Genomic DNA, 24196 nt, shown 5'->3' with positions numbered 1-24196 from the left:
CCTAGGGTTCCCAGCTCTGCATCAGAGGACCACTGCGGCCCAGCCTTCGCCGCAGCGAGAAGGGTTCCTAAGGACCTCTCCTTCCGGGTCAGCACACTTGACTCCGGGCCAGGGCCAGTCTGTCTGAATCACAGCATTCCAGTTGCGCCCCCCTCACCCCCACCAGAGGCTTCTTTAGCTTTTTGCTCATACAAACAAAAATAAATCTCACTACCGGCCTCTGAACTCCGCGGCAGCATGCTTCCCCTCTCCCCAGCGTCCCATGGCTCTGAGTGGGGACTTGGCACTCGCCCCACCGACATCACTTTTTCACTCCCTGCGCATCCTGTGTCCTTCTCTCACCGTGCGACCCAGGGATCAGAGTGGGACGTGACGGCCGGCACAGGCGCCGTGCACAGCTGCCAGGAATCTGACGGGTAAAATCTGGAAAAGTTGGGAGGGCAAATACTAAACACACACACACACACACACACACACACACCCCGCCACTCAGAGAACCGGAAACACCGACACCCACAGACAAGGGCCTGCGATTCCCAATCCTTCCTTGTCTGAATTCTCTTAAGGGGACTGGGCTAGTGTCATGACCCAGGCATGACCCCCCCCAGAGGCCTACTGGTACCCCCAAAAGAAGGGGGAGCAGCTTCATCAAATCTCCTGAGACCCAGGAGGGCATGTGGGGAAGAGGAAGCAGTGGTGCGGTGACTCACTGGGCAGAAACCAGGTTAAGGGAAGTTGTCCGCGGGTGTCCCCGGGACCGGATGGTGGCAGCACAGCCCCGACCACCCTCAGCAGCTCGGTCCCACCCACCCTGGGGACCCAGCCAGGCTGCCACCTCCCCACGACGCCATGGCCTCCATTCACCTTTCTGGCCCTGAGCCAGCACTCAAGGAACTCAGACGGCGCACGCTTCCCTGGACCTTGTGCCTAGATTTTTCTTCCGTCCTGTCATCAAAACACCCAAGCAGGCTCAGCCCCCCCGCCTCCCTCGGCCACCTGGCCTAAGGCCCCCCCCCCCCCCCCCCCGGTGAGGAAGGCTGGTCCGAGGTCTTGGGAGCTCATTGTTCCTGCAGGGTAGAAAGGGCAGCCAGTGCCACTTCCTTAGGGTCAGCCTGAGGGCCGGAGGGTCACTTCTGGAGGCAGGAAAACTAAAGACATGACAGGTCTGAGCCAGGGAGGCGGTGGCAGAGATGCCATCCTCAGGGGAACCCGACATGAGGGCTCATCCTGCCGCTTCTCATCGAGAAAGACAGAGGTCTGGGGGCCCAGGACACCAAGAGCACGTTCCTGGCAGTGGAAAGGCGGGTAGAGAGCCCTGAGACCTGGGAAGAGGGGTGACGGGACCAGAGGCTGAAGCCCCACCCGTGAGGAGAGGCTGGGGTGTTCGCTGAGCCTGAGCGGGGACCGCTTCTTGCCCTCACAAAATACCCACGCCATCACACGTGTTCTGTGTCGACTCACTCACATTGAGAAGTAATAGTTTTTAAATGCCCAGGCTGAGTTCGGTGGAATGTGTCACCCACTAGCTGGCAGCCCCAGGGGAGGGCCGGGGACCCAGGTTCCTGGGAAGGTGGCCCGCGGGCCAGGTGCTGTCCCTCCCTGAGTGAGAGCCGCAGGAGACTGCAGCCGAGCCCAGGCCGCGTTTCCCATGCCCGCCGGCGCTCTGTGCCTTCCACCAGCTGTGGTGGCAGTGGCAACAGTGACTTACTCAAAGGGAAAGGTCCCCAGCAGGTCACAGAGGCGCCACCCCCGGCATTCGGAGGCATGCCCTTTCAGTTTTACTGTCACTGCCAGTGAAACCTGAACACCTTCCTCACTGACTGTTGGTGGCCAGGGCCCAGCCCCTGGGCCCCATCTCAGTTGGCACGCACATCTCCTCCCCTGCTCGGGGCTCGTGTCTGTGTGCCTGCAGGTTGGTGTGTGGCAGAAGGCCACAGGAGGGCTGGGCATGGCTGGGACCTGCGCGCCGGGCCCCTGCCAGGCTTGTTTTGGTGCCCTCCAGCTCCACACATGGGGGCACGGGGTCTGGGTAGATGCCCACAAACCAGCTTGCTTCCTAGCCATGGTTCCCAGAAGACGAAGCAGCCAGAGAGTGATCAGGGCCCATAGTGACAGATGAACCAAAGCCTGTCTCCCAGGGCCTCCGCCACGCATGCCCTGTCAGTCTTGAGAAAATTGGGCTTTTCCAAATGGGTATGAAAGCAACCCTGAAAGATGCGAATGTGTAAGACTGACAAGCTCCAAGCCATGAGCTTTCGGAGGTATGCTGCCCAGGCCACTGGTGCTGCCCAAGGGGTTTTTTTAGTGATGCGTAGGAGACACGCTGACTCTACTGCGGAAATTCAGCTTGAACTGGTAAACATGCTGGGCGCTCAGACTCCCGATACCACGTATATTATTTGCTGAGCCACAAAAGCGAGTTGACTTGAAGTCCACCTAAAGAAAAACACCAAGTAAACAAACAGTATAGACTGATAGACTGTGCAGAGTTGTGGCAAAGCAGCGCGGGTGGAACACAGACGACCCCCACTTAGGGAGCACCTGGCTGGTCCGGGGAAGACGGTCTTCATTCTCCTCAGTCCAGATGGCATTCTCTACAGACATGTGACTTGGGATGTCATCTGTCCCGCTGTGTGAACTCCTGCCACTCTGGGAGACATTGGTGTCGATTATTGTCAGCATCACTTTTTTTGCATAGGTTTTGAGGTGGTTCTTTTTTTTTTCTCTCTTAACGATATAGTGAAGTAAGTGGAAATGACAGATTCTGTCTGAGTATATGTGTATGTCTAAAGTATCTAGATTAAGAAGTACCTCCTGTATTCTCAGTAACGTGTGTGAAACCACCCTCAGGCACCTTGTTGATTTTTAGCCCCAGGTCTTCCTTTCAGAGCCCCGTTATTTTGAATGCCATCAGGGTCCCTTCTCAGTCCCACACGGGGTTTTAGTCACACCCTGTTCCCCAAGCCATTTGGTCTCCGTGGGTTTGTCTTGGGCTGGCCCCACGGGGTCTGGCTGTCCGTCTGGAGCGGGGGGTGAGGCTGAGGAGACAGGGAGCTGACGCACACGGTAGTCAGGGACTGGGCTCACCCGCCACTGGCCTGGTCATCCACCACTCTGTGTCCCCGTAGGCTGTCCTGGAGGACCAGAGTCACGTGCGGCAGATGGAGCTCGAAATCAGACCCTTGTTCCTCGTACCAGATACCAACGGCTTCATTGACCACCTGGCCAGCCTGGCACAGCTGCTGGAGAGCAGGAACTACATCCTGGTGGTGCCCCTCATCGGTGAGTCAGGGCCGGGCCCACCCTGCACATGCGCAGCGAGACCCCTCTGCATGCACGTGCCGCAGCCCCGGGGCCCAGCAGGCAGAGCCCTGCCGTGTGTGTAAGACGGGATTTGCAGGGAAGTTGGGAATGCGTGGGGCAAGGGAGACTGTTTAATAATCAAAGCAGTTCGAATTATTATGGCTGATCCGTGGCTTAAACTGCTTGAGCAAATGGACTCCTGTGTCCCAGCAACCAGAGGCTGCCCGAGCCCAGCCCTTGTTTTTATCCTTATAAAGCTCGCAGTAAAACAGCAAAGCTGGTTCCCGTTATTGGTAAACACTCAGCCCTGGCAGATAACGGCAGTGCTGCTGGGTGGTCTGGCAGGGAGGCTGGGAGGATTTTGAAGTGGTTAGATGCCTTTGGTCTGATGGGCTCGTAGCTTTTCACGATCATTCTGTTGGTTCGAGGTAGCGTTCTTCTGGCCAGTGTCACCCTAAGGCCAGGCCAATGGAGGCCCTCCAGCGCAAGCCCGTGGCTCCCGCCTGTGGATTCCTGCCACTTGGGCCCTCACCACTGTCTGGTCGCTGTTTGTTGGTACAGGGTCAGCATCTCAGGGCCGGCTCGCGCGCTTCCACCCTCAGGCCGGAGGAGCCCAGCTGGGCCATCTCCAGGGACTGTCTAAGGCACCCTGGTCCTCGGAGCCCTGTGGTGGGTCGGCTTCAGGAGGGGCCCCGGGCTTCTGTCTGTACAGCTCACACAGCTGCTAGTGCTGAGAGCTGTCCTCTGGAGGGAGGGGGTCTGGGAGACGACTGGGAAGCCAGGGCTGCTTAATGTCCCCTCTCAGCAGCCACTTGGAGCAAGTTTGGAAGCCCTGGCTTCTGGACGGTCTGCCAGACTGGCCGTGTGCCTGCCAAGCCACCTCTGACATCCATGCCAAGATGTTCCATTGGGCCTCCCCTCCCAGTCCCCAGTGTCTTAGTGCCAGATGAGGGTGGAAATAAAGGGCAGGAAACATCCGCCCCTGCAGAGGCTCTAGAACCCTGGGGGGTTGTGGGAAACACGTTAGCACCACCTGAGAATGTTGGCACTGAAGCGGCCCTCGGCCCGCCTCCACCCTCCCTGTCTTCCTTCCCCCTCCCCATGTGGCCTGGCCAGAGCCTCTTCAGCCCAGGCCCTGAGACCCACAGGAAGGTTTTCTGTTCTTCAGAAGTAGAGCAGCTTGTCTGCCCGGGGCCGAGCCAGACCCTCGTGTTGCTGTACCCACCCCTCTGCCTTCACCGGGTCCCGGGTGGGGCAGCTTTCAGGAGAGCAAGTCCCCGTGCTCTCCTGCCCAGGAGATTTTCAGGAGTAAGAAAGTGAGTTGGCCGCTCTTTGCTGGATGGTCAGGAAATGGGGTAACTGAGAGGCGGCCACGTCTCAGGTTGCTCATCTAAGTCTTGGAAGGAGCCTCAGACACCACCCCAGCCCGACGAGTTCTTGGTCACCAGCACTGATGGGGCCCACCATGTGCTCAGTCTCCTTGTTTCCGAGGGGGCCCATGAAAGGCAGAGCAGCAGCCCTTGGCCTTGGCGAGCTTATGGGCCAGTGGGGGAAGCCAGATTATGTGGGGAGGGAGCAAATATATAAGGGGACCCAGAGGAGATGGCAGCTATAGAATAGTCAGCCCCCAGGGGCACCGGGAAATGCCAGCTCTCTCACGGGAGGGTGGGCCCCTGCCCTGTGCCCAGAGCACAGAGAGTTAAGCCGACAGCCTCCCCGCTTGTCTCTTGTGCTCTTTAACCTGCTCCATGCTCCTTAGGCCTGACCCCAGCGTCGAGAAGCCCCGCCTGGTGCAGAAGCACAAACAAGCTTCCCCTTTGAAGCCTGTTTAGTTTGGAAGCAGGAAAGAAGATTTTGGGATAGAATACTAGTTTTTCACGTTTGATGTTCTGTTTGGTGTACCATACACTCAGCCACCACTACTCCGCAGCCTCAGCCATACGTTGTGTGGACGCTGCAGCTTCAGGTTGCTGAAGGCATGGGTGTGTGTGTGTGTGTGTGTTCGTGTTCCTACATGGGCCCTTTCCAGAAAGTGTCTCTGAATACCCAGACAGTGAGTGCCAGGCTCACCATGGAACAGCGTGCTCACACCGACTCCCCGAGCCATGAATCACTGTGCTGAGGAGAGGCCTCAGACCCCAAACTCTCCCGGAGCCCCCAAGGAGTGCATATTTCCCACTTGACCTCAGGCTCTTGGCTGGAATTTTGGAAAGAATCTTCACCAGAAAATGAAGCCGTGTCCCAGACACATAGGCAGGCAGACACACACACACACACACACAAACACACACACACACACGTGCAGTATCAGAGGAGGTAGAAGTGCCAAGGGGATGGTTCAGGGGACCAGCAGGGTTCCTGCATGTGAGGCCATGACCCCACTTCCCACCCCGTGACCTCCCCGCGCTCTGCCAGGGGCAGGCATAGAACAGCTGGGGGCCCGGGCGGATGAGGGAGGGTGCCCCTCTCCCTCTAGCTGCTGAATACCCCTGCCTCTCCTGAGGGACCCTCTCGATTTGATTCTATAACTGAGGAATGCGATGGAGGGGCCAGGTTTCTTCCTCTGAATACAGCAGCTCCAGAAAATCCTGTCAGTTCCTCCCAGGAGAAGGGTGGGGCCCAGGGGAAGAGGCAGGAAAAGGAGAGAACACTTGGAACATCGAAGGCACTTCTTGCCCTCCAAGGGCCCCCGGTTTCATGGGAAGACTCTTGTGGGGCCACGTGGCCTCCAGGGTCGGGTAGGAGCTGCCTGAGAAAGCAAGGCCTCGGGTGCAGACAGACAAGACAGACGTGATTGCTGAGGCTGATTCCTTGTGGGACTGTGTCTCCTCAGTGATCAATGAGCTGGATGGCCTGGCCAAGGGGCAGGAGACAGACCACCGGGCCGGGGGCTATGCCCGCGTGGTGCAGGAAAAGGCCCGAAAGTCCATTGAGTTTCTCGAGCGGCGATTCGAGAGTCGGGACTCTTGCCTGCGGGCCCTGACCAGCCGTGGCAATGAACTCGAATCCATCGCCTTCCGCAGCGAGGACATCACTGGCCAGCTGGTGAGACCCAGGGCAAAACGGGAGCACTCGAGCCAGCCTTCAGAACAGGGGAGGGAGGGGCTCGAGGCAGGCCCCCCAGCCTGGGCCTCCTGCCCCCAGGGGGCAGCTGCCATCGAGGCCCAGGAGGGGGTTCCTTGTCCCCTGGGTAACTCTCAGCACAGTGGGACCTGGCCAAGCAGGGCCAGGGCGTGGATGGGCGGGACACTGAGATGTGACCCCAGTGGCACTCACCCTGTCTTCCTCCAGGGTAACAATGATGACCTGATCCTCTCCTGCTGCCTCCACTACTGTAAAGACAAGGCCAAGGACTTCATGCCCACCAACAAAGGTAGCGCTCTCCCTCCGCCTGGGGACCTTCCCTTCCCTCCCTACCTTGTCCTACCTGCCTCAGACCTAGGTCCCTTCCCTGACTCTGGCCTGGGAAGTGTAAAAATCAGGAATGAGGCCTGATACAAGCCTGAGGCCAGCCCAGTTCCCCCCTACACACACACACACCACCCCATGCTGGAAGTCAGACCCCTCCCCAACTCCCCCAGCCTCAGGTGGACCCTCAGCCAGCTAAGGACGGGCCTCTCCCAGGAAGCTGGGCTTCAGGCAGTGAACTTTCCTGCTCTGCAAGCATCCATTTCCTTTCTTGGGTCCTCAGTGAGTTCTCTGACAGCAAGAATGTCTTTATGATTCACTGTAGCTTATTCCGGCCATGGTCTCCTGAGCCCAGTCCTCTGCCGCTCTGAGGACAGTCCCCAGCGGTCCCTAGGGCCCCACCTCCCTGTCCTTGGTCGTGCTCACCCTCTCAATTCATCTGTGAACGTTTACCCTGTATCAGGCCGGGCTGGAAGTACTTCCCCAGCTAGTAGTCGTCCTTTTCATCCTGTCTCTCTGGCTGTGTGACAGAGCACTTTGGAGGCAGGTGAGACCTTGCAGACGGAGCCCTCAGCCTGGTTTTCAAAACCCTTTTGGTGAGCAGAAGCCCGTCGGGGAGTCAGAGACTCTCTTCAGGGTGCTTGAGCACCTTACCCTCATCCCAGAACCGTCTCTTGCCTGAGCTGGCCTCTGAGAGTCAGTGAGGCTCAGGTGTTCTGCTCCTGGCTCCCAGGACTCCAGACATTTCTTCTTCTGGAAGGAATTCCTAGGCTCTCCTAGCTCAGCGTCATCTGCACAGCTGATAATTCCCACCTCTTGGTTTCTGTCTGCATGTGTGCAGCCTTCTTGTCCTCTTCTCTGCGTTGAGGTCGCCCAGCCCATCTCTGCTCGCTTCCCCATCCTGCTGCCCGGCGGGCCCAGGACTGCCTTCCCTCCAGCCTCCTCCCGCCGCTTCAGCGCCGCCCACGCCACCCACGGCCCTGTACCTGAGGCGGGTGATGCGCCCACAGCTGCTGTTCCTCAGAGGGGCCTTGCTACGTGATGGGCCTGCACCGTCCCTAAGGGGCGGATCCAGAGCATCCCAGTGCCAAAGAGGAGCCCAGCTGAGCCCAGCAGAGGGGTGGGGCTCTGCTCCCAGGCAGCTTCCTGGAGGGGCACCTTCTGAGGGCAAGGTCAGCCGGACTGCAGAAGGCCTTGTTGGGAAGTACGGTTCAGATACCGCTGTGGCCCCACCCAGCCTCAGAGCTGTTTCTTTCTCAGCAGAGACACATTTTGGCTTTGGCCCTAGTCTCCCCACCCCCCACTTCACCCCCAACAGCCTACAGGAACCCATTGGCATCCTGGGGACCGCCCCTATCAGAATTACATCAGCAACGGCTGGTGTAATCAAACCCCATTTGTCAGTGTGAATTCTTAGCAGATTAACTTGTCAGATTCACAGAGAAACCATCACCAAATGTTTATGTGTAAACGATGTTGAATTTTAAAATCATGTGGATTATGGCGGATGGGGCCTGACAGGATGACAGTCTCTGGTTTCTAACAAAGTGAAGTTACCAGTGTCAAAACAGAGGATGTTTATTGTTCAAAATGTCTCAAAGTATCCACAGAAACCCCTGCAGACCCCTGCCAGCAACGCCGGGCCTCGGTTGGCCGCTGGGAGGCCTGGGACTCGCCTGGTCTGAGTCCCAGCGCGGGAGCAGTGGGGCGGTGGACAGACCCGGGCCGCCCGCTGCGAGCCCCACAGGGCACTGCCCGTCACCCCGCCCCACCCACACCCCCCTGAGCCGCTGGGCGTCTCAGAGCATCTCCTCTCCCCACGGCCGCCTTCCTCACCCTCTCAGTCCGCCACGGCTGTTCACCTCCCACCACAGCCTCCTTCCGCTGCTCCCCTTCTCTCACCACCATCAACCCTGCGAGCCTCTCCTCCCTCTTCCCCCAGACTCCTCCCAAGGCTGACAGCCAGCTCGCAGCCTCCCTGCCTGGAGCTGGCAAGCCTGAAACTGCTCAGGTCCGACATGGCTATTTGCAGTCCCCCAGCCCCGCCAGGCCCCCGTGGTCAGGAATCCCTGGGGGACATTTCCTGGGCCTCACTGCCTGCCTGCCTGGGGATGAGGAGTGGACCTGCCACTCAGGGGGCCTTAGCGGGGTTGGGGGTGTCACTTGTGAGAGTCCTTGGCCCCAGTTTAAATTCTCCCCCATACATTAGTATTAAAAAGTTAAGGAATTGGGGAGAAAGACATCCTGCTTAAAAAAGTCATCTAAAAAGAATGAAGGCGCTTTGTTTGTGCTGACATAGAAAGATCTTTAGAATTTCAGTGAAGTAAGTATGGCTAGTATGACTGAAACATTACAAGAGAAAAAGCTTATGTGACAAGTATCTATACTTGTAAATGGGCATAAAGAAACCTGGAAACATACACAGCTTACCCTGGGACAAGACAGAGACATAAGGAAGCTCACGGGGAGGACAATCAACTTGACCTTCCTTGTTCTGTGCTTAAAAGGTTTATACTACAGACAAGGATTACTTTTATTTACTGGTGGGAATCTTTGGGCTCTAGCCTCAGGGCCACCTTGGCTGGCCTCTGTCAGGGGACCCTTGCCCTCCTCTCCTCAGAGCTAGCACCCCTCCTCACATCCTGGGAGCCCTGGGTACATTTCATGTTCCATCTTGCACTTCCTACTTCTGAATACTTAAAGCATCAGGCTGCTGGCCTTCGGGCAGGCAAGATAATGCAGAAGAGAGTCTTATGAGCCCAGAACTAGCCCTGCAGTCAGAAGGGACAGGAGGCTGCTTCTCCTGCCTCAGCTCAGAGTCCTGAGAAGAGGGGTCTGCAGAGACTGGCGGGCTGGGGGGCTCGCAGGGCACGAGGCAGCCCAGTCCTGTGCGGGGGGCAGGGGTGCATAACAGAAGGCCAGCCCCGGCCCATGACGGCCCTCCCTCAGCCTGCAGGGGAGGGGCGCCCTCTGCTCCTGGTTTGTATGAGGGAAAGGCCCTGTGGGAGGGCCAAGAAATGGTTGGCCTTGAGCCCCCCGGACCGCTTTCCCCTCCAGAAGAGGGGAGGCAGCCAGGGCCTCCGCGTCCTGCCCTCTGAGTCCCTGTGCTCTCTCGTGCCCACAGAGGAGCCCATCCGGCTGCTGAGGGAGGTGGTGCTGTTGACAGATGACCGGAACCTGCGTGTGAAGGCGCTGACCAGGAACGTGCCTGTGCGGGACATCCCGGCCTTCCTCACGTGGGCCCAGGTGGGCTGAGGGGGCGCAGCCGCCCCCCACGGAAGCGCTCCTGAGAAGGCCGCCAGGCGCCCGGTGTAGCACAGAAGACGCCCACGCGCCTGAGCCACCAATCCACCCAGACAATAAACCATCCTCTTCCAACCCACGCCGTGGCCGTGCTGTGGGGGAGCTGCTCCTCACAGAGCCCCTCCTAAGGGTGGGCGGAAGTGCTGGGACCCTCCTCGGCTGCCAGGATTTAGCAGGGAGGTGGCTGGCTGCAGCGACGGCAGGCGGGCGAACCAGATGGGCCGCCCCATGCCCAGCCTTTCTCCCTCCCCCTGTCCAGATCAAGGGCCGGCAGAAGGCCTCTTAGCCCGGAGATGCAGCCACTTTCTCAGCTGGAGATGGCGCAGGGCAGGGTTAGCATTTCCATCAGATGCAGGTGAAACCATGGGTCCCCTCAGTCTTCAGAAGCCCTGACCCGAAAGTGTCCAAGAGGCCTTGGTCATGCCATGAGGAGAGTACCCAGGAGGTCTGTCTCCCTGATGCCTGGATGCCCCCAGGGACTCCATTTGGGTTCTGAGCACCAACCATGTGCTGAACTGCAGCCCTAGGCCCTCAGCTCTTCTCCCGCCGCCCCGCTGCTCTTCTCCCTGCCCTGCCGCCTGGGTCCCCTGTGCTTGGCCACCTGCTCTCCCCTCAGTTGGTCATGGGTCTGTAGGGAAGGCCCCTCTGCTCTCTCAGGCCCATGCCCCCTGGGTTGCCTTTGCCTGCTCCCTCTCTCCTCAATGGCTTTCCTTTTGCTCTCTTCCTGCTTCACGAAATTTCTTGCCAACTCCCCCTCCCTCTCTCCCTCCTGAACCATCCCCCTTCTCCCCCCCTTTCTAGTCCTTCCTTCTCACCTTCCTGGCCCCTCAGTCCCTTGCTGTGGAGCTTCTCTGACTCTTTCTTCTGTGGTACCTGTGGCAGGAACCTAATGTAGCTTTCCTGCCCCTGAGCTCCTTTCCCAGGCCCCTGTGCTCTGAGAAATGCTCAGACTAGTCTGAGGGTAGGGCAGGCCAGTGCCCACGAGGAGCATTGCTTGACCTGGGGTTTGCACCCCATTTCTAGCTCTGCCCTGGAAGGTGCAGGGGCCCTCTGGCTATGCTTGGAGTTCTTGTTGCTTCTAGCTGGCACCTGTGTTCAGTCTCCCTCCAGAGGCTTGCCTACCGGGACTGTGTTCTCCCAAGCCAGGGACAGGGCTGGAGGAAGACTTAGGGGAAGACAGGGTTTGGAGACGAAGCCAGGAGTCAGTTTTAATGGGACCAGTGGGGAAGTCCCCCAGAGGCCCCTGACTGACTACACAGCCTGCCCAGACGGTGGGAACAAGGCAGTGCCCTCCCCAAAGCCCAAGACTATGCCAGAAAGATGGGGAGCAGGAGAGCCACAGCCAGTGATTTGAGGGTACAGGGCTCAAAAGACTGGGCTTTGGGATATAGGGTCCCTGGCCTCTCCTTTGAGATCCCTTCTCCAGGATGAAGGTTAATGACATGGGTGGGAGACCCCCATCCCTCCTTTCTGTTCCATTTGCAGCCCTGGTTTTTTTCCTGAATAAATTTTTAGTTATAAAACATACTGGAGCTGTTGCTGACCTGTCTATGGGGCTGGGGAGGGAAGGTCCAAGCCACTGCACCTGTATGAGGGTGCTGCTTCTGGCCCCAGCACCCACCCCCGTGTGCCCCACCCAGCTCCTCCTGCAGGGCAAAGAGAGCCGCTGGGTCCAGGGTCCTTGGTTACTGCTTTATTGCTGTTTGGTTCGAGTATAGAAAATGGAAGCGGCTCTGGAAGAGCCTGTGTACAAGGTAGGAAATATACAAACGAGGAGGGAGCTAAAGAGACCACGTTCCAGCCCAGCCCAGCCTGGGCTCAGGGTGGGGGGCCGCCCAGGGCGCATGCAATAAATATGGTCCGGGGCCCCAGGGAAGGGAGGGGGGACCACCGCGGGAGTGGGAGACCGGGTAGGCCAGGGCCATCTCAGCCCTCTGACTCCAGAGGGCGGGAAAGGTTAGCCCTGGGGCTAGTGCCACTTGTGCAAAATGAGGAACTTCACATTATCCGTCCCGGGGCGGGCGGGGGCTGGGGCGGGGGGGCCCTCCGGCCGGCTCAGTCCCCTCCCCGCTCCCCAGCTCTGCCCGACGCTCCGACCCCAGCGGGGAGATTCACAGTGAGAATGGGTGTGGTCGCAAGGGCCGGAGGTAGGGCTGGGAGCGCCCCAACAGTGGCACCCCTCCCCCCCAAGAGCAGCACGGAGCCGGGAGGTGGGGGCCAACGAACCACAGGAAGAGGCGGAGAAGGGCCCGGGGTCTCCTTTGGTCAAAGCTGATATCAAAAATATAAATCTCCCTTCCCCCAACCCACCCCCGTCCCGGGGTTTCCTCCCCCACCCCCACCCCCACCCCCGGGCTAAGGCACAAAGCAGTGAGGCCAGGTGAGGCCGCCGCCCCTGCGGCGACGCTGCCGAGGCTGCTACTGTCGTCCGGGCGCGGGGAGGTGGGGGGGCACCCGCCTGCTGGTGGCCGCCGCCGCCGCCTGGGGGCGCGGGCCGGGGCCACACGGAGGGCAGAGGCGCACTAGGTGGGAGAGAAACGGTCGATGGTTCGGCCGTCGGGGCCGGCGGCCAGGTGCGCGCCCTGGCTCAGCACCTCGGCCGCCTTGTCGGGGCTGAGGCCCAGCTCCGCGGTGAACTTGGCCAGCGGGTAGAGGCTCTCGAGCGCCACCTTGGGGTCGTGCAGGAAGTGCGTGGTCTGAGCCAGCAGCTCGGCCGCAGCCGCCTTGTCCTGCTGCTTCAGGCTGAGCTGTTCGGCCGTGAGGCGCGCCACTGCAAAGACGCCCTCGGGGAAATCGAGCTTGCCCTTGCCGTCGGGGCCCGGGACGCCGGGGAGCCCCCCCAGCCCCGCCAGCGCCCCGGCCGCGCCGGCCGCGCCGCCCACAGCGTGCATCTTCATGTGACTGATGAGGTTGCGCTGCTGGGCGAACTTGCCGCCGCACACCTGGCACTCATAAGGCTTCTCGCCCGAGTGGATGCGCATGTGCTCGGTGAGGCGGTACTGGCGCGTGAAGCGCATGCCGCACGCGTCGCACGCGAAGGGCTTGAGGCCCAGGTGGCTGCGCATGTGGCGCGTCATGGTCCCGCGCTGCGTGAACTTCTTCCCGCAGATGGTGCAGGGGTAGGGCCGCGTCAGCCAGTGGGTCTTCTCGTGCTGCCGCAGCGTGGCCGGGTCCTTGTAGCTCTTGTCGCACGACGCGCAGCGGTACGGCCGCAGCAGCTCGCCCAGGCCCCCCGGGGCCCCGGCCACCTTGTCCCCACCGCCTCCAAAAGGGGGCCCGAGGCCGGCGGCCCCCGCGGCCACCTCCGCTGCCTCGGCCCGGCCGTACAGCGCCTCCTCCTCCTCCACGTGCGCCTCCACGTGCGCGTTCAGCTGCTCCGAGCTGGGGAAGCCCTTTCCGCACGGGATGCAAACGTACAGGTTGTCGCCGAAGCTCTCGGGCTCTCCGTAGGCCAGGTGCGGGCACGGGTAGCCCTCGAGGTGGCCGCCGGGAGGGCTGGGGTCCTCACTGCTGCCCGTCTCCTCACTGCTGCTCTTGTAGTCGTCGCCGTCGCCGCCGGCGCCAGGCCCGTCCAAGCTGCCCGCGTAGCGCGGCGGCGGCGCCAGGCCGAGCGGAGGCCCCCCGGGCGAGGCCGAGGGGTCTCCGCCGCGCTCCTCGCAGCGTTCGCTGGGGGAGCCGCGCTCGCGGCCCAGCTCGTCGCCGTAGCTGCCCAGGCCTGGCTCGTGCTTCATCCAGCGGTAGAGGAGGCTGGGCCCGTCGGGGCGGCCGGGGGGCTCGGATCCCGGGCTGCCGCCGCCACCTCGGAACGGATCCGGAGGCGGTCCGGCCTCCTCCAGCTTCTGGAAGGGCAGCGGCGGCAGCGGTGGCAGGGTGAGTGGTGGCTCCTTGTAGGCGGCGGGGCCTGCGCTGGGAGGGCTGTCTGGGCGTGGGGGCAGCTCTCGCTCCCCCGGCGGTCGCTCGGGAGGCGCGGAGCCCGGCGGGCTTTTCTTTGACAGGTCCAGGCCGCAGAGCGGGGAGCAGCGGCGCTCCGGGGCGCAGAGCGCGGTGGCCGGGCCGGGGCCCGAGGCGTACAGCTCGGCGCAGTGCGTGTTCACAGCGGCCTCGGGGCCCGACGGCGGCTCGGCGGTGGGCGGCGGCGGAGGCCCGGCCGGGGAGGAGTAGCAGGCCTGGATGACGGGCGTGGCGGCCCGCAGGCCCCGGCCCGGCCTCCCGTAGGGTGCGTAGCCGCCGCCGCCGCCGCCGCCGCCCCGCAGGTGGCAGTACTTGCCGTGGCGCTTGAGGCGTTTCTTGCACAGCGCCACGAGGTCGGGGATCTGCAGGTAGCTGGCGGCGGCCAGCACGGCGCCCAGGCTCGGCTCGGCCCCCGGGGCCACGGCAGCCGCCGCCGCAGCCTCCGCGCCATCCGCCAGGCGGCCGGTGTAGATGAAGTCCAGCACCAGGCGGAACACGGCCGGGCTCACCATGTCATGGTCCAGGTTGAGCAGGTTGTCGTGCACCACCAGGGACTTGAGGTAGGCGCTGCTGGCCGCCAGCACGTTCTTGTGCGCGCGGAAGAGGGCGTTCTGCACCACGATGATCACGTCGCACAAGAAGCCCTTGGTGCGCTGGTTGTTGAGCTGCAGCAGCAGCTGCCTGGAGTGGCCGGGCGCCTCCATCGTGTCCAGCATCGTCTGCCCAGCACACTCTCCTGCGGGGACACACACCGGCTGGGTCAGAGCCGCACCGAGCCCTGGCTGCCTGCACCCAGCCCGGCGCTTCTCCCCTGCACTTCCCCTTCCCCTCAGCTGGGCAGGGGCAGGGGCATGGAGCACGGCGGCCTGGACACGGGCGGAGAATCCGCGGCCTCCAAGAGTGGGCGCCTGGGCCGGCCGGCCTGGACCAAAGGAAGGAGCCGAGACCGGCCGGCGCAGAGGAGGCCAGGCTGGCCGGCACCCCCAGGCCCGGATGCAGCCGGGCACTCTGCCTGGGTTCTGGGGGCTTCCGAGGAGAAAACTGTTCCGGCGAAGCGACCCTTGTGGAAACAGTTACCCGATTTGAGGAAAATGTCCGCTTCAGGAAAAGTCATTCAGGGCTGAGAAGTTTGCCCAAGTGGGATACAAGGGAGCCGAGTGAAAAAGCGCCTCCCGCCTCCAGAGAAGTTGCCCCAGTTGGGGGAAGAGGTCCGGAGGAGGGCAACGCGGTGCCCGCCGTGGCGCCACCCTGGCCGGGGGCTGTCAGACCCTCGGCTGGGGCCCCGGGCGGCGGCCGTGGCGCGGGAAGCGGAGGCAGCGGCTGCCGTGGCGGGCAGAGCACGAAGGCCGGCCCGGCGCGGGGAGGGCGTTATATCGGGGCAGGAGGCTGAGGCAGGAAGCAGGTGGGGGGGAGGGGGGAGCCACGCAGCTCCCAGGGGAGGGAGGGGGCAGCGCCCCGGGCGGGCACGGCGCACAGCCGGCTGCGGCCCTGACCCTGGCCTGCGCCCCACCCGCGTCCCGGCCCCGGCCTCGGCCTCCGCTCTGCATTCGCGGGCCCGGCGCCTCCCTCCCCGGCTCCGCTCGGCCCCTTCTCCACGGGAACTCCGCCGCCCCAAACTTGGGGAAAAGTTTCCCAACTTCAGACAGGCCGGGAGGAGCGCGCCAGCCCCAGTCCCTCGGCTCCCAGCTTTTCCTCTCGGCCCCCAATTTCGGCTGCCAAGCGGCCGCTGGGCCTGAACTGAACCCTGAGCTCCCCGGCCGTCCGCTCGCCCGCCCGACCCCATTCGCTGCCTGGTCCCCAGGGCCTCGCGCGCGGCCCGTTACCTGCGGCCACAGCCCGGCCGGGCTTCCCTCCCCGCGGCGGTGGCAGCTCCTAGTCGGCGCCCCACCCGCCCCGCTGCCAGGCGCCGCGCTGTGCCAGGGCAGCGCCCCTGCCAGCCCCGCCCGCCAGCTCCCCTTCCCTTCCCTTCCCCTCGCCTCTCCAGCCCATGTGCGGGCAGAGCCGGCCCCGGGCCGCTGACCCCGCCGTGAACCCGGCGCAGAGCAGCGGCCCGGCGGTCCTGAGTCCTCTAGGGGTGACACCCGGAGCCCTGAACGCCAGCCGCGTTGGGGGCTCCCGCGCCGGAGGATGCGCCCCAGGCGGCCAGAGCGCGAGGACCGGACTGTTCGGGTCCCCTGTCCCTCCCCGGTCCCCAGCCCTAGGACCCACCTGGGGGGCATGTCGGAAGCCCCGGGCCCGGCTGCCGGCGGATCCAGGGGGGGACGTGGCTGCGCTGCGCTGCCCTCCGCCCGCCGGGCCCCCGGTCGGTCTGTCCTGCTGGTCCGTCCTCCCCGCGTCCTGGTCGCGTCTCAGCCCCGCCGCGCTTTCCGCACACTCTTATCTGGAGCGGCCCGGGCCGGCGGGCGCTGCTGCAGCTATGGCGCCACCTCGCGGCCGTGCGGTACTTTGCGCGGCACAGCCACGGCCTCCTTCCTGCGCACCTGGGATGGAGGCTCGCAGATGACGAACTGGACCCAGGAGGGGGGCCTGTTCTCAGATTCAGCCTTCCAGATGTGCCCACCTGGAGTCCCCAGCCCCGGACCTGCGAGCCCCACAGAAATTGGGGTTTTGAGCTGAATGTTCCTGTGTACATATTTCTAAATTCTGACATTGCTCCAATTCAGAAAAGTCCGGTCTTCAAGGAAGGGGCAGTGGAAGGGAGGAGGCTTCGGAAATCCTAAGGAAGAAGATAGACAAGCTCTTAAGGGGCTCTCATTAGATATCGCTGGATGGCACTGTCCATTTGTACACCGGCCCCCCAATACACCCAACCTCACTCAGCCACTTGGGATAGGTATGCACAGAATAGACCCATTTGCACCCAGACCCTCTCCAGGCATTGACACCCGTGAGCGCTCATGTTCGCAGACACACACCTGTCCCCTTCCGGAGTCCAAGAACCGGCTTTCTGTCATATTCAGGGTACTGCCATATAGAGCCCTCCATGACCCGGGCAGAGGTGGTACCCAAAACCTCACCCTGAACTCGCAGATCTCTACAGGGACCCCAGGAAAGGTGACTGGAAATGGCTGGACGGCACCTCTTGGGGGTCCCACAGAAGCGACCCAAGCCCCCAGATTTCCCGTGTGAGCTGTGTTGAGGGACGACCAGCTTGAGCGACCTCGTCGAGAGAAAAGTCACAGGAGGGCCTGCAGCCCGGGATCCCCACAAGGTCCTGCACCCCCACGTGAAGGTCCAATTCTTGCAGATGACGCCCCCTCTAGGAGGGGGGGGACCCGGCGCTGGAGCGCGGGCGCTTGCACAGCTAACTCCGGAAGTGTCCCCGCGCTGCCCCAGCACATCAGGCCGGCAGCCAGCGCCTGTGCGGCTGAGTGGGCCTCGGCAGCCCACGCTCCGCCTCTTCCCCGCACCTCCTGACCCCCGCCCACACGTGGAGGGTAGGAGTGGGTCCCCAAGAACGCCTGCAGCTTCTGATTGGCTGCGCTTCCCTCAGCCGCCGAGCGCGAGAGGCTGGGGCGCAGAGTTACCATAGTAACCGATGAGGTTCGCCCAGATCGCGTCTCTCCGAGGCCTTGGAAAGCTTAGCAACCGCGCAGGGCCGCTGGGCCGTGGGGGCCGCGTTCACCAATCTCCCCCGGCTCCGCGCCATCCTCCGCCCCCATGCCCCCGCCAGAGGTAGTGGCTGAGTCATTCATTGAGGGGCCGCCGGCGCGGCCACCCGCGGTCCCAGACACCAAGGTCTCGGGCGCCCCCCAGAGGCTCCCTTCCCTCAACAGTCAGAAGGCGGCTCCTGGTCCCCACGGGTTCTTCTGACACCCATTGCGTCCGGAGTCTTTACCCTGTTTCCACTGTGTGCTCTGGGTACATCTGATCACAGTCCTCTTTCCCGTCTCCCTAACCCCTGTCCTAGGGTGTTCACTAGGGAAATAGTGAGGTTCCAAGAATGAAAATGGTGGGCTCCGGAGCCGAGAGCCTCCAGGGGAGGTGGACATCCATTGACATCTTGGCGGAGGGATGTGCTGCCACACTGAGGTGGAAAAGTGTATAGAGTACTGGGCAGGGAGGCAGCTCTCAGATCTGGGCTTTGATGGATGAATAGGAGTTCTCCCCCAGGCAGGAAGACATTCCTGGGGAAGAGAACTAGTAGGACAAAGGCTGGAGGCCAAAAACGGAGAACTCGAGGTGGCCAGATGGCAAAGGGCATGCAGGACCTCTTTGACCCCATTTCTGCTGTAATCTTTTCTCCCCATGATGAGGCCAGATCCTAGCCCCACAAGGATCCAATCAGCCCGGTCTCTGTGCAGTGGCATCTGTCCACTGTAGGCCCACCCCAGGGCCCCTGTGCCAGTTTTTTTCTTTAACAATCTCCCCAGATTCCTGCTCCCCCAGTCCCTACCCTCACACTGTCCTTATGTCTGTATGGAAGGGTCTGACATACCTGCCCCCGCCTAGCTGCCTTTAATCTTTGACCTTTCCCTCCCTCCCTAGTTCCATCTGGCCTGGCCTGGCATTGCCCCCTCTCCACCCTAGCCCATCTCCTCTCTCTGAACACACTCCCCTCCCTCGTTTAGAATTTTCCTCAATTGATTGAGCTAGGCTTGGCCAGGACCATTCATTCATTCATTTCCCTACTCCTATCCAGGAGAACTTCACCTAATATAGCATGGACTCTTCTTACCAATTCTGACCTACAGGAACTCTTACTCCTCCAGGAAGGGGTGTCAGCCCAGCTACCCTCCCCCAAGACTCTTCTCTGCTGAGCTGTCAAAATCCCTCCTTCCACAGATGGGTCCTAAATGAGGCTTGCTGGGAGTCAGGCTCTGAAACTGTAGTCTGGTCTTCCTCCCTTCCACTTACTGAGGCTTCCTTTCCCTTCTCCTGCCACCTTTCCCCCACCTCCCCCATAGAGCACCCTCTTGCTCATTTCTGGGGAGTCCAAGCCACTCTCCTCAACTTTTCTCCCTTCCCTCGGGTCTCCAGCTCCTGGATTCCCATTGAGCGTTTTCTTCCACGCCCAGCCTCCTCCTACAACCTCCTGGACTCCCCCCCTCCTCCCCTCATGTCCCTGACACCACAGTTTTAGGTGATGTCAGAGGCCCCTCCGGGGGTCCAGCTTTTTCTCCGCATCCTCCCCCCACCCTCGCGCAAGGGTGACGACACCACAATAGCCTTGAGGGGTATAACGCCGCCACCGCGGGGCATCCAGTGATGTTACAGAGCCGTCGGGTCCAGGAACTGAGGAGTGGGAGTAAGGGCTACTGGGTGAGGACCCTGGAAAGCCGGGGGGTGGGCTGGGGTTGAGCCCCTAGATGTCCCAGAGTGAATACATTTATAATGGGCCTGGCCACACTCCCTGCACTGTCCTCTCGCTGGCCCCCAGCCCGCAGTTCCGGAAAGTTAACCCCTTGTAGACCCGTACGGGGGGCGCGAGCTCTCCTCCCCGTTCCTGCTTCCGTGCGCCCTCCTCCCCTTCCCAGCTCCCCATCGCCTCAGTCCCCATCACCCCGCCCCACCCCCCCGCCTCGCCACTATAAATAGCCCCTCTTCCCGTTTCCTAAATTCCCTGCTGACGTCGGCAACGCGTCAGTGTGTAGGAGCCGCGGCCGCATGAATGAGCCGCCGCACGAGTACTACGCGTGCCTATAAAAGCCGCCGCGCCAGCCGGGCTGCGGGAGGCGAGCGGGCGCGGGCGCAACACAACCGACAGGTAAGCGGGACCGACCGACCAATGGGCGACAGATGGACGATGCACGGACATGGACTGGAAGGCAAGGAGGAGACCGACAGGAGGCAGGTTAGAGGGGCCCCAAAGGGGTGGGGTTGGGGACAGGGTGGAGGGGACGAGGGTCCCCTCGCAGCTGCTGGAGCTGGAGCCAGAGGCGTACGCAGAACCCCGAGCAGCACCTGCCTGCGCCCGGATGGATACGCAACCACTTCGGAGGAGCATCGATCAGAGGACCGACCAGAGTCCCTGCGGCTTTTCCTGGGGCTCCTGCGCCATCCTCCCAAGAAAGTGGGACGAAGGTGCTGGCGCCCCAGGAGACGCGCCCCTTCCTCTCCTCCCCGCAGAGCGGTGACTCAGCCTCGCTGCCCCCGGTCTGCTGAGCTGGGGCGCCGGCGAGAGACAGACGCCCACCTACCCGCCCCCCTGCCGCACCTTCCTCAGGATCCCTCCCCTCATTCAGCCGGGGCGCCCCCTCCCCGTCCCGTCGAGCTGGTCCCTCCGCGCCCCCAACTTCCCGCCTCTGCATGAGGAGCTGTCCTCTCAGGACCAAGCGGGGGCGGGGCCTCGGCCTGACTGCCCCGCCCCGCCCCCATCACCGGCCCCTCCCCCCTCCCCGCAGCCGGAAGTGCCTCTCCGCAGGGACATCTTTGACGTCATAGGGTTTTGACGTCAAGGGCCGCGTGCCTGTCCGCAAGCGCCGGGGCCGAGAAGGGTTGGAGACGCGGGGCAGAAAGAGCAGCAGCGCCCCCAGCTGTGGGCGACGGAGCCACCCTGCCCGGGCAGCGCGCCGGCACCTTGGCTCTAGACTGCTTACTGCCCGGGCCGCCCTCAGTAACAGTCTCCAGTCACGGCCACCGACGCCTGGCCCCGCCTCAGGACCGCGGACCCGGCCACCTGCCGCGCCCCCGGCCCCTCGGTCCCCGAAGATCCCTCAGCCCCGCGATCGCTGCCCGCGCCGCCGCTGTCCGCGGTGCTGATCCAGCGCGGGCACCGCCATTGGGCCGTCCCGTCCCCAGTCCCCAGGGGCTACTGAGGGGCTGCCGGCCCACACGCACTTCGCAGAGCCAAGAGCCCAGAGCCCCGTCCCTGCAGCGAGCGCCGCCCCCCGCCCGCACCGCCGCCGTCCCCCACTGTCCCCCCACCCCGCGGTCCTGACGTCAGCCCAACCCGAGCTGCCGTGGTGCCGTCAGCAGCGCGCGCCCCGCCCCCGCGTCTCCAGGGCAACCGTGGCTTTCGATTGTTACTGTGGGAACCGGAGGTAACAGTCTACAGCCATGGTCGCCCCGCAGCACGCCCACGCGCCGCGCCACGCAGCGCACCGCCCGGCGGGATGGGGGAGACTCAGATCAGGAGGAAGCGGAGGCGGCGTGTCGAGAGCCCATGTGTCTGCGGGGGTGGCGGGAGGTGCCGCACAGGGAGGCGGGCTACTCCGGAGCCGGGCATCCAACGAGGCAGAGAAGGAAGCGGAGTATGCTCTACGGAGTATGTCTGACTGTCCCCTTCAGTGACCATCCTGTCCTCCTAGCCGAGGTACTGCAGCCAAGGGACCGTGAGAGAATGGGGAGTTCTGGGATTTGGGTTCATTTTTACCTCCTTGGAGGGAGGGAGGGAGGCCGCAGGCACCTGGAAAAATATTTGCATCCTGGGAACCGAAGGGGGTTGTCGGAGGAAAGGTTTTCTAAATGCGCCACGACCTCATTCTTCCAGGAACGCCTAGCTGAGTAGGCAGAGGGCAAAGGGTAAACCTTGAACCCATTGCCTGATGGAGTCACAGCCTTCCCTCCCTCTCTCTTTCGCTCCGAATCTTGAAGGATAAGAAGGATCCCCGACCCTCAGGAAGCGTAAAGCTTGTAAAGTTAACCCGTCCCTAAACGGCTGTGTGAACATACCTGCATCCTCACCTCACTCTATCTCTAGGTGCTGGATTCCAATTTTAGACTGTCTCAGATTAGCCATAAAGAGGGGGAGTAAATACCAGAGGAGCTCAAGTCCTCTTGGGCTAGTGAAGTGTAAGCAATGACCTCTTCAAAAACATTCTGCCTGTCACTTGCCGCCGCCACCACCATCACCCACTTCAGGGCTGACTGTTGGATACTGGGTGCAGGATCACCAAGGGACAGTGTTGGGAATGATTAATGCAACCCAGCCCTGCCACCACTGATGCAATTTTTCTTGACCTCTCCATTTCCCCTTTTCTAAACTGTTTCCAACACAGTTGGTGCTGGTTTCACAGCTAATCAATACCCACACTGCCTGTCTCCCACCCAAGGACACTGAGGGCTTAGATGAAAAGGCACCTGATTCTGGCATCCAGTGCACATCGGTGGGCAGACTGTGTGCACCTGCCAAGAGCACACAGGGAGGCAGGAGGCCCCACCTGCGTCACCAACTGGCTGTTAAGGGGCCATGTTGTTTCCAAGCCTTCTGTAAAATTTTTTTGGGCAGGCCTGTTGTGAGGACCAAATTAGATCATGTAAGTAACAACCTTTGAAAACTGCAGAACGCTATTTTGATCTTTAATATTCTCTTAGGCTACTATGTGGAGAAGGCGATGGCACCCCACTCCAGCACTCTTGCCTGGAAAATCCCATGGATGGAGGAGCCTGGTAGGCTGCAGTCCATGGGGTCACTAAGAGTCAGACATGACTGAGCGACTTCACTTTCACTTTTCACTTTTATGCATTGGAGAAGGAAATGGCAACCCACTCCAGTGTTCTTGCCTGGAGAATCCCAGGGACAGGGGAGCCTGGTGGGCTTCTGTCTATGGGGTCACACAGAGTCGGACACGACTGAAGCAACTTAGCAGCAGCAGCAGCAGGCTACTATGTCCTTGTAAGGAGGTGGTGGTGCTGGGGAGACCTCAGCTCTGGGCACTGAGAATGAACAGGGGAGTGGGGGGACACATTTCTCTGAGCAGAAGCTCTAGGACTGAAGCTGTTGAGGGTTCTCTGCTTAGGGACTCTCTCTCCCAAGAGCTTTAGGAACTAAGGTGGAGTGACAGGTAGAAAAGATAAATGGCAGGGATGATTTGGAAAGAAGAGATGAAGTCTTTTGCAGTTTGAACCCATCTGCAAGTGGTCAGAAGAGGGGGAAAAACCAGAGGACTGACTGTAGTTAGGACTTGAGTATTTTGAAAATCATTCAGGGCACCACACCCACAACCTACTTTATGGAGTAGGAAGGTGAGGCCCTTGCAGGACATGCTGTCCAGTGGTGAGTAGTGGCCTCTCTGCTCATCTTCTGTGCCGCAGCAGAGAAGAAAATGACTAGTCAAGGTCAAGAACGGCAGTTCTTGGATCTGAATCCAACTCTGGGGAAGTTAGCCTCTCAGTGCCTCTTGTCTCAGTTGTAAAACTAGGTTAGCATCTACCTTATGAAGCTGTGAAATTAAACTAGGTAACTAAAGCTTCTGCTTAGCACAAGGCCTTGCATAGTTAGAACTCAATAGATGATATTCCTCTTCCTGTCTTCTGGACCTCATTATCCTGAGTTGAAAATGTTAGATCCATGTTTCTTAGCCAGAGAGCTTGTTTCCCTCTTCCTAGTAGAGTGCCTGAGAATCAATGTTTTTATTTTTATTTTTTTCAAATTACACATATTTACCAGAGACTTGGGCTTCCCTGGTGGCTCAGAGGTTAAAGCGTCTGCCTGCAACGCGGGAGACCTGGGTTCGATCCCTGGGTCGGGAAGATCCTCGGGAGAAGGAAATGGCAACCCACTCCAGTATTCTTTCCTGGAGAATCCCATGGACGGAGGAGCCTTGGGGCTACAGTCCACGGGGTCGCAGAGTCTGACACAACTGAGCGACTTCACTCACTCACTCAATCACCAGAGACTTACACTCTATAGAGACAGTGGTTTTCCAGCATTTCATTGCATGACAGTGACCAGGATGGTGTCAAAATGCAGATTCCTGGGTCCTAGTGATTAGCTCAGTAGGTCTGGAGTTGGTCCCAGGAACCCAAGGTTTAACATGATCCTGACGCAAATGGTCCATAGAATCTGTGTGGAGGGGAATAACCCCCTAATATTCCCCATTGTTCCTGGAGGGCACGGTGGGAAATGACGTATCACACTTGTTGGGAACACGTAGATCGTATCGTGTTTCCTTCTATGCTGTGCTTAATTTTCTGACTCTTTGCGACCCCATGGACTGTAGCCCACCAAGCTCCTCTGCCCATGGGGATTCTCCAGGCAAGAATACTTGAGTGGGTTGCCATGCCCTCCTCCAGGGGATCTTCCCAATCCAAGGGTTGAACCCACGTGTCCCACCCTGCAAGTGGATTCTTTACTGTCTGAGCCACCAGGGAAGCCCATCATACATTTTGATCCTCAGGGGAATTTCCACCTTTTTCACTTCTGCTTCACCAGATCCTACTCTGGTCTTCAATTTCACCCTTCCAACTTTAAACACTGCCTTAATATTCACTCCCCAAATGTCTTTCCCTCTCTCATTTACTCCTCCCAATAATTCCAAGTAGCAGCAACTGGGGTATGCAAGGCATC

The 24196-nt window shown here is 61.0% G+C and overlaps 2 protein-coding genes and 2 non-coding genes across 9 annotated transcripts in view; 3 read left to right on the top strand and 1 right to left on the bottom strand.

Annotated features, from left to right (window-relative positions):
- SMG6 (SMG6 nonsense mediated mRNA decay factor) overlaps positions 1-11541 on the top strand; it is a 200607-nt gene extending 189066 nt beyond the window's left edge. For 4 of the 5 annotated variants that reach the window (NM_001205827.2, XM_024980132.2, XM_059878048.1 and 1 more), the window contains 4 exons: positions 3129-3282; positions 6137-6348; positions 6595-6676; positions 9836-11541. In NM_001205827.2, the coding sequence (NP_001192756.2) occupies positions 3129-3282; positions 6137-6348; positions 6595-6676; positions 9836-9966 (579 nt within the window). In that variant the 3' untranslated portion in view covers positions 9967-11541. The other variant, XM_059878049.1, reaches the window with a different exon arrangement.
- Positions 11542-11692: 151 nt separating this feature from the next.
- On the bottom strand, positions 11693-16315 carry HIC1 (HIC ZBTB transcriptional repressor 1). Of its 2 annotated transcripts, none has more exons than XM_024980702.2 (2): positions 16174-16315; positions 11693-14701 (listed from the first exon to the last, which is right to left on the bottom strand). In XM_024980702.2, the coding sequence occupies exon 2, from the start codon at positions 14679-14681 to the stop codon at positions 12537-12539; it is 2145 nt and encodes a 714-aa protein (XP_024836470.2). In that variant the 5' UTR covers positions 14682-14701; positions 16174-16315; the 3' UTR covers positions 11693-12536. The 2 variants fall into 2 exon arrangements, with proteins under 2 accessions (XP_024836470.2, XP_024836471.1); XM_024980703.2 differs by lacking the exon at positions 16174-16315 and adding an exon at positions 15043-15310.
- A 4136-nt stretch (positions 16316-20451) lies between these two features.
- Positions 20452-20562, top strand: MIR212 (microRNA mir-212). Its single transcript, NR_030937.1, has one exon. It is a non-coding gene; the product is annotated as a microRNA mir-212 (primary transcript).
- Positions 20563-20891: 329 nt separating this feature from the next.
- Positions 20892-20992, top strand: MIR132 (microRNA mir-132). Its single transcript, NR_031374.1, has one exon. It is a non-coding gene; the product is annotated as a microRNA mir-132 (primary transcript).
- The last annotated feature ends 3204 nt before the right edge of the window (positions 20993-24196 follow it).

This window comes from Bos taurus, chromosome 19 (assembly GCF_002263795.3).
Source record: "Bos taurus isolate L1 Dominette 01449 registration number 42190680 breed Hereford chromosome 19, ARS-UCD2.0, whole genome shotgun sequence".
Lineage (NCBI taxonomy): Eukaryota > Metazoa > Chordata > Mammalia > Artiodactyla > Bovidae > Bos > Bos taurus.
The sequence above is the reverse complement of the archived record's forward strand: the minus strand, read 5'-3'. Positions and strand labels throughout refer to the sequence as shown.